Raw genomic sequence first — 14,005 nt, 5'->3', positions numbered from 1 at the left:
AGTTCTGTCAGGCTTTTCTCAAACTCTGGATGAGTTCAGCATGACTTGTATGCAAATACTGATAGAGTTGGCTGGTGAGCTTAAGTTATTGCCAACCAATCCCTTCCCTTTGACGTGGTTTTTATAGCTTTGCAGTGGCACAGAACAGTAGGCTTAGCACCTAAACATCTGGATATAAACTGATATGCAAGTCACTGCGGTGAGCCCTGCCATATAAAACTGACATCTCACCAGTTTAACTAGAGCAAGAGAGTATTTTCAGTAACACAAAAGGACACTGCTCTGCAGCCCTATCCTGTGATGCTGTATAACACATCAGGTCCAAGACCTCAAGGCTTTTGCTGAAGTATCCTGACCTTGTGTTAGCTTGCACCCCACTCTCTGAAATACAATCTTCAAACTTAATTATTCTCAGTGTGTTGCCAAAGCAAGTGAACCTCTCATGGGTGGCTGCTTTTGTGATAGGGTATCACCAATTTTCATTTATCTGGAATATGAGTTATGTTTCCAGTCAGGCCTGCAATTTGCTGTGTGAGGATGATTCCTATCAACTTTGCTGCACCAAGGGTGCCTTTCAAACAGCACTGGCTGAGCAGCCACTGGCCATGAGTCAGAAAAAAGCCTGGTTCCTCTGATGATGGACAAATATGCGCAGACTACCACTCTGGTGAGGTCATTTGCAGAGAGGTAGATGGTACTGCCTTGCAGGTGATTTGAAGGACTGTTTTCTCTGCCAGCAAAGATGACAGACCAGAGACTGCCATTGCTTCACCCTCTTCTCCATGTACAACACCTGAGGCAAGGCTGCCTCTTTGCTCTTCTGCAGCTGCAGTTTCTCCTGTGCATTGGTCCAGCCCAGCAACCTGACACTGCTGCAGCATAACATTTTATTTGATTTGTCTCTTGTGAGTTAATTAAAATTCCATTTCTTTGCTTGAGAAAATGCACAAATTTTAGCTAAAAAAAAAAAACAAAAACAAAACATCCACTTTCAACAAGATTTAGACCAGGCTCCAAAGCTCCCAGAATCCTATAATTACAAAAATTGTCCTTTTGTCCTTTCCTGTCCTCTCCTCCCCAAGCAGTAAATGTCAGGGACAGCTCAGATTTGGGGTACTGCAAATTCAGACTCCCTGTAGACCAGCAGAGGAAAGCCAAATCTATAGGTAAGAACCAGAGACATCCCAGTGGGGCTTTGCCCCTCCACCCTTACAACAAGGCTGAGCTGACATCACCTGGCAGAGTATCAGAGAGGAAGATCTCCCTCTGAACTATCCCAGGCTCAGTCAGAGAGGTTAAAACCTGCACTTTAAATTACACTTTTGTGTGATTTTGTTCCCTGTGTAAAGAAACTGTGCACCCCCAATTATGGCTTTAACTAGCTGCAATGCCTAATCACAGGTTTCTCACCTTCACCATATTCTTCGCCATGCAGGTCAGGCAGCTTCTTTGAAAAACATCAATGCCCCTTTGAAAGTTTCTGTTAATTTCAGAGACTGATTCTCCCTTTTATTTCTCACATCACCATGCTATCTGTCCCCCTCCAGACCTCAATACGAGGATGCAGCTTTAATTAGAGAATTCTTTTGTCTGATAGGAAAAATCACAGTGAGAAAGGATGGTATTTGTTGTTCTAGGTTTCACTGCAGCAGTGTTTTCAGCTACCCTCCTACAATCTGGATATAATAAAAAAACATTATCATGCTCTTTGCTTGCTCACGTCCTCATTAATACCTCAACTAGCAAGGTAATTTCTCAGCCAAACGTGACTTAGTAGGGGGTAAAGCTGGCGTAAGGCAGTCTGATACTAATGCAAGCCATCAGAAATGGCAGCAGTTCAGCTCAGTCAGTTTGTCTCAGGAAAGTATTGAGTCAACTCCTGTAGTCAGGGATGAATGGCATGTAATTCCTGGCTGATAACAGGACAAGCTGGTGGACTATTTAACCTTTGGCTATGCCCATGTGGTTGTGGCCAATGTTAACTTCTTTGCATGTTAGTCTCTCCATGCTGCATGACCGCTAACTTTTTCAACCATGCTGAAGCCCCACAGTCTCACTGTATGGTACTCACAGATTTTCCAAGCATTTTTAAGATTTACATCTTCTTTGGAGATTCAAGGCTGAGAGCACTTCTTGTTTCCACTACAAGTGGAAACACAACAGTAAAGGGTCCAGATCTTACCTCTGACACAGGTTTTCTGTGAGTCCATAGAAGAGCTTTGGCTATGTCTACCTTAGTCAAGTGCAGACACATCTGAGGTTGTGCAGACTTTTGACTGGTACCTTCAGAAAGTGCAGTCCTGCTGCAGGAATAGCTGAGTTAGGTGCAACATTGCACTGCGCTACCTTTCCAATCTACCATAAACTCACACTTCTCAGCATCACAGCCTTTTCACAGGGCAGCCTTCCTCTTAAACACTCTGGGCCTTAGATTCCCATCTTTAGTGTACAATTGTTAGCACTTTCCTGAATCACAGAAGCCCTGTAAGGATAAATGTTGGTGAGGGACCCTGATCATTTGGCAACAAAAAGTACTCTTGACAGAGTTTAGACCCAATGCTGATACTCTAAATTGTGGATCAACTCTGACCCAACTTCTGCCACTGAATTTCCTGATTTTCAAAATGCGTTTTGCCCAGGCAACATGATCTGCAGAGACTTGTTCTCTTCAGGGTTCAGTGGCAGTCCAGATCTAGACAGGATTGAAGGTGCCCAGGAGTAAGAGTGATATTTTCCAAGTAACACAGGTTTTGAGAGTTTTACTGCAGTGCTCTGGAGCTTTCTGACAACCAGGCAGGAAAGAGCCTATGTTCAGCCAGAAATCTGCTTGAAACCTGGTCTCTGACAGACTAATCTATCACACACCAGAGACTTTCAATGAACTCAGGGTGCCAAACCTGCTGGTTCAGGGTCCTAGAGTATATTTACAATTGGCCATGTTTCTGCAAGCTGCAACTTGAAACAATTCTTTTGGGACATCAGTCACTCCATTCAGTCTTCATCTTCTAAGCTGGCATGATCCAGAGCTGGTTTAAATCTTACACAGCCAGGAGCAATAATAGCCAGGAAGGGCTGTACCCACGCTTCTGTGCTCACCCTCAAACAACCCCTGAAAGTTCATATAGCACCTTCCCTACTCCCCAAACTAATATCTCTTTTCTTACACATATCTACTCAGCATTAGTAGACATGTTCAGTTCTAAATCAAGTATGAAAATCACCCACATCAAAGCATCCTGACTTGAATCAGCAGCAGTTTAGTAGCTTTACATTTATGGCAAAGAAGTCTGGCAGTCCAGAAAGACGTGCATTTTACTTGCCAGTTGAGACCCTTGGTGCAGCCTTTGCTCACTACTCTCTACCTCCAGGCTCTTCTTGGTAATGACTTCTTGTGACAAGGGCTCCTTAGCTGCGGTTCCCCATGCAGCAGCCGCAAGAGATTATCCTTTCCCACCTCCTGATGGAGCTGACATCCCTCTTGGCAGGCAGAACTATGAGGACTTCTGGTCATGATGCTTTCTGGCTAATATTCTGCAGTAACACCTCCACTTGCTGCGAATGGCCAACCCTCATAGCCATGCCTCTCACATCCGCAGCCCCAGCAGGCTACTGCCCTGAGCTGACACCCCCACAGCTTCCTTCTGGGAAAAGTCAAATGTTTCCTTTAAGGCTTCCCAACCACTCTCCATGCAGCCATTTGTTTGGGTATCATCCTCCTGTTGTCCAAGCTGTTTCCCTTCAGCTTGCTGTCGTGCCAGATTGTCACATGGTGTCTCAACCGTCCTCCTTTAAACCTTTTATGTTGTCCTTGCCAGGGAGCTCTTGTGAAGCATGGTTTTTGGCTTGACTCCAAGCAGGGTCTTTCATATCATCACTTCTTTACTGGCTCTTGTCTCTGCCCAGTCAGTAATGAGATAGTCCTGAGGAGAAAGGCTCCTTGAGGAGGTGGGATGTCACAGCTACACTATGTAGCTCCTCCACAAAACTCACCCTCCCTGGGGACTAGGGAGGTGAAATCACTGCTGTGATCATATTTTCAAGTTTTTTCTCAGTAATAATGAGGTCTAGAAAATTGTTTTTCCTCCCATTAAAATAAGCTCAAATAGTAATCACATGCATTCAAAAGCTGAGAAAAGCAGCAAATATATCAAAACAATTACTCATTCACGGAAGAAAAACAGTACATGAAAATACTAACACTACATTTAAAACACAAACAAAACACGCAAACTATGAGTCAAAGTGAAGGTTATGAATTTTTCAAATGTGTGTTTTTATATTTAATGAAATGTGGTTCATAATATGGGTAGTGTGAGATTTACAATGTTCTAAACTATTCATATCCTTACTCGCAAGAGTTTGGATTTTACAAATGATGTGACAAGTAAATACGTTGCTTAGAAACCATGGTGGGCTTTTGAAACTAATTCTTTTGTTTCTGGGATTTTCACTTGGCAGGTGTTTGGTGCATCGGTGTTATCAAACTCCTCTGGTTTGCACTCAGACAGCACCAGCCATTAGGGGAGGGCTCTCAGATAAGGATAAAGCTTAAAAATCTGAGGCTTGTGTTATTCCAGCTCCCTGTCTGCATGGCATGCCCTCAATACCTCTTACAGTTTCAGTCACGCTGTGTCCAATTCCTGAAACCAAAACCACTCATGAGCCCCAGGATCTTCTTTTCTTCTAGGAAGCATTTTTTGTGAAGCTTTGAAACACAGGATGAACTAAGCCAAAGAGATGCTGTGGTGAGGTCATACTGCTTTTAAATAGAGACAGAAAAAACTGGTCTGAAATAATCTATAATGCTATCCTCTGAGAGAATGATGTTAACCAAGAAATTGAGAAGTGGGAGTACTTATAAACTCCCCCCCAAGCCAACCTCCTTCCATAACCCCAGAATAGCTGGTGTTACTACTAATATGATCTACAGTAGCACATTTAAACATGGTTAACATTTAAATTTAGGTTTCATAAATTACACCCTGTAGAGATGGATAGAGACAGCTCCTATCTCTTTGAGGTATTGTTTCATTTGCAAATTCAAGCAGATGGTGCATGAGCAACTAATGACTCAAAAAATCACCCCTAAAAATAGTCTAGAACAAGGTGTGGATTTATCAAGGAAGGAGGGAACAGATAAGGCTTCACTTCCCCTTCCCATTTCTCTGGCATGTCTCCAAGAGCTCAGTGAGCCCAGAGCTGTGCAGTGCTGAGGACCCCATCCACACCCCTGTGTTCAGGCACCTCTCCGTCACCTTACACAGGGTGGAAATGAGACAGTGAAGAGGGAAAGGGCTCAGCACTCTCCACTTTTCCCTATACCAAGCCTGTATCCAACCCCCCTGAAAACCACCCTGGGAAATTATGTTGTCCATTAACTCTACCAAGAATTGCTCAGCAGAGCTGTGTAGCACCACTGAAACTTTCAGTCTCCCGGTCAGGTGGGTAATGCTTCATGAAAACTGACTTTTCCAAGTAAATTCTATAAATACTTGTTCCTGCATCCTCATGAGGCAATACACTGCTATATATTGTATTTCCAGCAGTAATTCAACTTTGCTGTCATTCCCATGTTTATAATGATATTGTAGCCTGTTGTCCAACCACACTCGTACAACTCTGGTGGAGACAGGGACGCCCTCCAGGACGTGTTGCTGGGGTTTGAGCAGGAGGGGTGAAGCATGTCTGTGTTAGCAAGGTCTGTGCAGGGGGAAACCTGCTGTGCAGCTGAATTATGTAAACCATAAATTCCTCAGAGCGATGTGCCTGTGTTTGTGCAATGCCTGGCAGAAGGCACTGTTCACAGCCATCCCCAAAGTAATGCCATTCTGAACTAATAAATATTAATAATTGTTGGTTAAAGATTCAAGCTCAGGTAAAGCTGTGGCTTGAAAAGCAAAATGCTTCTGTAGGAAAAGCAGGAGGTCCTCTGGCAATTTGAACAGCTACAGGAAGGTGTTATTATTTACTGCACAGAAAATATATATTCGATCACATTTCAGTTGTCTCTGTGAAGCAAAACCCTCCCTCTCTGCTACACTCTTGCTCTTTTCTCTTGTTCATCTCCTGAGCTCTTCCAGCTCTGCTCCTCACCTCTCTGTCCTTTAATGAAGAATAACCTGGCAAGAAAGCAGTCTTCTCCTCCTTCATTTTCATTAATAAGTAGAGACTGCTACCACAATGTTATCTGATTTTAAATGTTATACTTAAACTGATTTGTTAGACCATGCTTAGTCTTTTCTTTTTTGGATTGTCTTATCTGTTTATTGTGCAATAAAAAATAGTTGCTGTTGGGGCTTATGATTCAGCTACAACTGACATACATTATTTCACTGAACCATAGTTCTTTTCCCTGTTACAAGTACAGCTCTAAATTTGTTAGAGCTTGCCTATGTGTGTTTCCACACTCCTCTTATGGCATCCTAAATAAAAATTATGTTTTAAAATAAAGCAAAATATATGCTAATTATATACAATGGGCCAGAACAACAGAGTTACACAAAAATGCATTCAGTGAGGATCTAGCTATGTCAGCAAGTTGAAGCGAACAAGCTGTGGAATGACTTCTGAGAAGAAAGCAATCATCTGCATTGCAACTACAATGTATACAAAGGTACATAGATAAACCTGCTACAGAGGGAAAGTCTGGCCATGGCAAATAAACCATAAAGTCAGATTCTGTGCTGGCAGAGGAATGGTGCAGAGTGGTTTACTATAACTCTTCTAACATTCATGATGCAAACAGAGATGCTAGCATTTGGCTTCATTAACCAGTCATTTTGCTTGCATCTTTTTTTTTTTTTCCTTAATTCTAGTAATTTTCTCTTCTTTGCAATTACAGTAGGAGTCCAAATCCCTCTACGTAAATTACAGCTTTCTTTTTGAAGGGGTAGACCAGCCACATAAGCTAGAAACACACTCTCCTCTGAAGCCAGAACCTGAAGGGAAAGAGCTTGAGCAGCAGCCCTGGGCTAATTAAGATATAATCTTTACCTTGCTCCCACAATGAGCTGGTTCCTGTTGGCATCCAGTGCAAGCTGAGAAAAGTCATGCACACCTGGATAGGTGAAATTCGACACCCAGGGCTTCAGATCTGCAAGGAAAATGAGAAAGCGCAAAACAATAAAGCTGCTCTAGAAGCAGTGAGTTCACCCGGACATCCACTAATGGATTTCCTACCACGCTATCTGTCACGGAAAGGCTAATTAATAATCTATTTAAGGGGTTTCTATTTATTCCAATTCTCTGCAGAGTGTGCAAAAACCCACACATGCAGAGCTGTCTCAGCAGTAATTTTCACATCCACGATGGAGTGTCAGCATTGGTTTTGGAGATAACAGCAGCTCGGGTTTACTTCTGTTAAAACTGATGAACCATCTTCAGTGCCAGGGTTATGTGGTGTAATGGGACTAGGCTGCCTGCCATGACACCTCCACAGCCTTGCCTTCTGTGCTAAGCAAAGGGAAATGGCTGCCCTCCAGAAAAACAAGGTGGCATCAGCTGATTCAAAAACCAAGTCAGAGTAGAAGCGATCTGCACCCAAGACCTGGCTGCTCCAATGACAGGTTTTACCTTCTCCTTCAGGTTTTAGGTTCTCTTCTAGGTTTTACTTTATCCAGTTAAACCCTCCTTAATTTAGACTGGTGGGGGGAGGAGCAGAATTCTATCACGCTATCTATATGGCTGAGGGATTGCACAACTTTGAGACTGGCTCTATCAATGAGCTTGGATTTCACAATCTAGGCAATTGTCCAAACTGCAATCACACAGGTTAAATGCAAAGCAATAGATTTAGGTATGCTACGCTCATGAAGACAAAGCTTTTCTAGAAGCTACATCTATTAACACAGTATCAATTGAGAGACCTAGGGCAGATAGTCTTGATGTAATAAGAATTACACCTGTTTAAAAAGCTGGATTACTATTTTTAAGGTACTCTCAGGCATGATGCTGTGGCATTCAAAGAACCCCACCTTTCCATACAGTTACCAACTTTGACCTTCGTATTATAGATCACAGAATTTCAACCTCTCACGTTATATCTTTACTGCATGAAATAAGAGGGGATAGATTCATATGTATTTTCAGAAAGTCACCCACTTTTACCATGATGACTTCTCTTGAGAATTTATTCCAACTGTCAACTACTCTGGCTGTTAAATACATGAAGAATACCAAATATCTGAGGGAACAAGGCACAAATGAGACTAAATCAGTGTATCTGTAATCCCTCTGTGGCCTGTGCCTCATTCAAGGACTGCATGTTAAAGATCCAGGAGACTCAACATGAAAGGTAATATCTTCTGGCCTCATGCAACAGGATATCAATACACACACCAATGACTTGATGACTCATAACAAAAATGATGTAGTTCAGACCAGTTCAAAAGAGCCCTGAAAAAACATGCTCCATTGTCATTTTATATCCCCAAAGATAAATTGAGAAGTCTTACTGAAGGCAGTCAGGTTTAAATGTTTTGTTGTAGGCATTAATTCCCCTTTCCACAGGGGTAAGATGACAATGATGATGAGGAATCTAACTAAGGCCTTTGGCGTCTTGGCATGCTTTGTAGTTGTGCAATGGTTTAAAACCTCTGAAGCAGGGATATTTGCTGAGAGATTTCAAGTCCCTTCTCCCTCCAGGGATGGATGAAATGTAATGAAACCCTTCAGTTACTAAAACCTTAAGAAAACACATATAAATGTCCCTACACTCCACTCGACCCATCTCTTTTTCCAAAGCGGAGCCTTGTCCTGGAGCTTCGGCCTTTGCCCTGAACACCACCATATCTCATAACAGCTCCTAAGCCCCCTCATCATAGAGCTGGACACTGTCAGGCCTGGTCCCATGCCCTGCTTAACTGAACACTGTCAGGGCCTCTCCAACAATGAGACCCCCATCCTTACAATCTAAAACCTCTGCTGCCAGGAGCTGGAGGCTTCCAGCTCTTCTCAGCATTCCAGTCGCACTGCATAACCACACAAAACCCATGTACCTCCTCTGCTGCTCAATGAAAAGGCACAAGTTAAGGAATAACTCACATCATCTAACCTTCAAGCATCTCCACCTCCTACACTCTTCTGGGACCCTTAATGATATACCAGCACCAGGGAGGAACTGCAGTTTCACCTCTGGCATTCTCCTAACTAATGGAACTCTGTCTTCTTTACCTGTAGCTCTTTAGCTGCAGAGACATTTCCAAGCCAAGCAGCAGAACCAGCAACAATAACACCTTGCAGGAAGGCTAGCTGGCTGACATGTGCTGCAGATCTCCTGGCATTTCTGTTGGCTGATGGGAGTGGGAATAGGGGATTGCTGTATAATGATGATACCTTTTGAGGATCCTGCTTTTAGGCCATAATTTCTCTTGTCATTCTACTTCCTCTCCTACCAACTTTTCCCTACTAACTAACCCACTATTACAGTACAGTGGCAGGAAGAATATTTCTTCATCTGCTGCTCCAAGCAAAAACCTCATCATTTCAGGGGTCAGTTCTTCAGGAGTCAGAACTCATCAGTTCTTCCTTTTAATGGCAAGCTCTGACAAATTACAGCTAAAAATAATTAAAAAAAAAAAAAAGGCAATATGTATCTTGAATCTTTCCATGTTGGCTGAAATGTCAATCTAGCCCAAGAAAGAACAGGCAGTGTCTTGATTTCTATTACTACTGCAGGTAGTACAACTTATAAAGAAACCCTTCCCATTTATTAAATTAAAGACTGCAAGGCATGCATCCTCATAGGAAAATTAAGCTTTTATAGGCATGTAGTTGGAGATTATTAAACCCAGCATGGTCCCAGTTAGGAATGTCTAAATGTGAGTTGTCAGAATTAATGCCAAATGGCACATTTTCTTTCTCAACCTTCTTTCTTCCTATTAAGAGGGAAGGGATAAAGTGGAATGGAAATGCAACCAAGAGTCAGGACATGGGTCTTTTTTCATTTGACACATTCAAATCCACTGCTCACACCATAGGCATCCCTAAGGAGAGTTCCGGATTTTCATTCTGAAACTAGCTCCGTTCTGCAAAGTAAATGCTGCCCTGGTTCTATCCCATACTAACTGAAGTTTACACATATGGACCCAATGAATACCAGGATTTGACCTTTCTCAGAAAGCTGATTTTTCCAGTGCTGACTCTTTAATTTGGCTGGAAACCTTCAATGCTGGGGCATGTTTACATTTGCAAAAAGTATCTGTTTAAAAACAGTATGAAAAATTAAAAACCAAGGCCCTGGCTTTGCATGTCAGCAGCAGGAGCCGGAAAACTAGGAAATACATGGCTTAGGGGCAAAATGTTCATCAAGGCCTCCTTTGTGCTTCTCATCTCTAATCATTTCCAGGGGGTTAAACATCCATGCTCTCACTTCCTCCACACAAGGACCAATGAACAAAAGTTTAATAGTTTTCAGCACTGTCCATTGCCAGATGTCTGATTCAGAGCCTTTAAAGCTCTGCAAGTCCCTCCATAGCTCAAGGTGGTTCAAGTATCCAGCTGCAAAGACAAAGCTTTGCAAGAAATGTAGGTCTGCAGACACAGCTGTGTTCAGGCTATTATGCATGCTTAAGACAAGGTGAAAAGAGGCCCGCTGCCACTTCAGAGGGTGGTCCCTGCAGCCTGCTAGCACACTGCTCTGCACCGGCTTCCTGACAGTACACAACTGGGATGAGGATTAGTCAACTGCGCAGAAGATGGTGTGCCAAACTGCAGGAGCTGGGTTTAAGGGCCTGATCCAGAGGCTCTCGAAATCATTGGCTGTTTTCCACTGAGCTTAATGGATTTGGATCAGCTTCTAAAGATGTGGTAAACCTGGTAATACTTGAGCCTTCATCTCCTCAAAACCAGCTGCTCCCCACCTCACACTGTGTACTTTGGAGGAAAGAAGTATGTAAACGCTGAGACTTCTGTGTCTGAAGGACAGCATTTACTGCTTCATCTCACTTGAGCCCAATTGTAGCTCCCATCTACGTCAGGCTGTAACAGCTTTGTGCATCCAGGACACATCACACAAGAGCAGAGAGGTTAAATGCCCATGTCTTGACAATTGCAAAGCCATAGCTAGGAGCATGGCTAACCACTGTGTTATTCAATACCTCTTCTGGAATAATTCTCAGCATGGATTTCCTAGTTGGAGCCAATGAAACTAAGCTAAACAGGACCAATGTTTCTTTGTGCAAAATGAGGGTATACCCTCATACACAGACAAACCATGCTTCTGTCTGATCATGCTCCTATCCTAGGATTGCAGAGAAAAGCTTCAAAGACATCATTAAAAGAACTTAAGAAAGGAAGACAGAGAAGTTGAACAAGAAGGAAGGACCTGCTGTCTCAGACCAGCCTTTGCTTCAGTTATCCTTAGTATTCAGAACATTTTTCACAAAGTAGGCAGTTGTCCGCTAAGACTGAGGCCAGAGTTTCCCTTATGTGTGTGCCACTGATCAGAACCCATCAAAGACAAAATGAACAAGGTTGCAACCAAAGATCAGAAGGCTAATGACTACCCATGCTACCACCTGTCTTCTCAAACACAGCAAATGTAGATACTTCCAAGAATGAATAGAGGTTAAAGTCAAATTACAGCATTGTCTTTATTAGACTGACAATAAATCATATTCTAGCATCAACTTCATTTTAAATTTCAGCTTTATGTTGTAGGTCACACCACAGGTTAATGCAATAGTCTTTGGAAAATAACTGTCACTCCTACCCAATGCTGAGATGACAAAAGTAGCCCCCACAACACAAAACCACTCCACAATTCAGCAAATTTATCAGGGGAAGGAGAAATGTTTTGTTGTGCGGGCAGAGCTGAGCAAAAAATGTGTCAGCACTCAGAGCTCAACTTTACTCACGAGTCCAAAAAACTCAAGCTGGCTTTTTCCCAGAAGTCCTCCTACACATACATATCACCCTGCTGTCTTGTCTTCCCATCACCACCTCCACCTCCTTACTGGTATTCTCTCTTTCTTTAATCTGATCCATTGAAATCTTAATTGTACATTAAATACGTCCTTATCCCAACTGCTGCAATTTTTAGCTTCATTGGCTTCTTCTCCACTCAGTTAGGAGGACACAAAAGGCTGTTGACAGAGTACACAGCCTTCTACAAAATGGGCTAAACCAGCAGCTTCATTCTCTCTCCCCTCAATACCCAAATCCAACTCGGATGTTCTTTCAGCTGTCTCATTATCATGGTTTCATTCAGTTTACCCCTCTGGCCTTATTCACATCCCCTCCCACTCCTGCTTTCTTTTCTAGCAGTCTTCACCTTCCAGACATGTTTCTACCTCATTTCCTGCCAACTCAATCAATATTTCCTGTCTTGACAAACTACAAAACTCCTCCTCAGATGAGAACAGCAATGATCTAACCCATGAGTGGCCTTAGAGTCACTGTGACAGCTGCTTGCAGTGAGCTATTCCCTTTCAATGAGATCCAAGGGTCGCTAATGTCCCTCTACAACCTGTCCAAGAATATGTGTAAAAGATGACTGGAAGAAGAAAGAATAAGACTTTTTATCTCTTGGTATGCCGTCTCTCAGTTCCCAAAGAACAGAAGTAGACAGAAGAAAAGGCTCTGCTTTTTACCACCCTGAAGGGAAAAAGTCCTTCGCTGAGTCATAGGAATCACAATAATCATAATAACCTAGACATGTTATCATTTAAAGTTATGTCAAACCTAGACATTGCATATCTCTCCTCACTGCCTACACCTTCTCTTTAAAATGACATTGTTAAGATTCTTCCATCACCAGAGAGAAATGACATCTGGAGATGTAGGCATGGTCCCAAATGCCCAATAGCACTGATATTGGACTCCTCTGTCTTGGGCAAATTGTGAAACTATTTAGTGTCTCAGTGCTTCCAATTGTTAAATGGGTTTAGGGATACTGGCTGGTGCACCAGGGCCAAATTATCTGTAAAGGATGGAATGTACAGAAGGCACTAACTGTTCCTAATATACACTGAGCATCTTGACTCTTTGTTTCCTAAATTTTAATAATTTCTTCAAAACAAATGTTGCTAAAGTGTTTCAATATGGATAAAAAAGAACTTATTCCAAACCTCATTTTTGCAAAAGTACAATTATGACTGCTTGTTTATTTACTTTTTAACATGGAGCAGCTGGCAAAACAAACTAATCCATCAGGAAGAACCAAGGGGTTCAATCCCAGACAAAGAAAACACCAGATAATAAGCATGAACCAGTGCTCACTTCCACTATAGGACAGTGTGCTGCTAAATTGTCCTACTTCCCTGCCCCAAATTCCCCAAGGAAGGAGATCAGAGAACTGCAATTCACACTCCCAATTCATCAGATTTCTACAGGACTTCAGCGTTTCTGCTCCAGCAGAGAGGTCAGTTTTGGCTCATTCTATGTTTTACTTGGGTTCCTATTTGCACATGGTGAAGGGCAGACAGAAGATCCATCAAGACCTGCCCCAGGGAGAGCCAGGAGACTTCCACTGATGTAAGTTCCCAGGCCTCAGGGTTGGGGATTGGGAAAAAGTCCTGTAACATGAGAGAGGCTCCTTGCTCATACCTCCACAAAATCTCAAACCCTAGCTAACAGAATCATTTAGATTGTAAAAGACCTTTAAAATCAATGAATCCAACCATAAACTTAACACTGCCAAGTCTACCACTGAACCATATCTCTAAGCGCCACATCTACACATCTTTTAAATACCTCCAGGGATGGTGACTCAACATACAACATGATGGATGCATGGATGATAAAGAGCAAGAGGAGGTGCCACAGTGCTGTGAGAGTGTGGGGTACAGGTGCATGTCCGTGAGTCATAAGCATGTCCGTTTGCCATGCCTGAGATTGACAGGATCAAAGGGGTGTGTCTCCACAGCACAGAACTTTATGGAAAGAATGGATTTGGCTTCTTTCAACTTGCTTTCAACCAGGACAAACACCACCCTAACACTGCCTCCTCTCCTCAACAGCCCTCCTGGAAAACCTTGCCTTCTAGCCCACACAGCACTGGACGGTG

The 14,005-nt window shown here is 42.7% G+C and overlaps 1 protein-coding gene across 6 annotated transcripts in view; it reads right to left on the bottom strand.

The window, feature by feature from the left end:
• SEMA5B (semaphorin 5B) overlaps nt 1–14,005 on the bottom strand; it is a 283,614-nt gene that overhangs the window by 117,815 nt on the left and 151,794 nt on the right. For all 6 annotated transcript variants that reach the window (XR_009962448.1, XM_062607082.1, XM_062607079.1 and 3 more), the window contains one exon: nt 6,994–7,093. Coding sequence is in view for 5 of the 6 variants with exons in the window: in XM_062607082.1 (XP_062463066.1) it covers nt 6,994–7,093 (100 nt within the window). In the remaining variant the exon portion in view is untranslated. The remainder of the gene's footprint in view (nt 1–6,993; nt 7,094–14,005) is intronic.

Source organism: Pezoporus occidentalis, unplaced genomic scaffold, assembly GCF_034315485.1.
Source record: "Pezoporus occidentalis ecotype Australia unplaced genomic scaffold, CSIRO_AGI_Poc_V1 ctg12, whole genome shotgun sequence".
Lineage (NCBI taxonomy): Eukaryota > Metazoa > Chordata > Aves > Psittaciformes > Psittacidae > Pezoporus > Pezoporus occidentalis.
The sequence above is the reverse complement of the archived record's forward strand: the minus strand, read 5'-3'. Positions and strand labels throughout refer to the sequence as shown.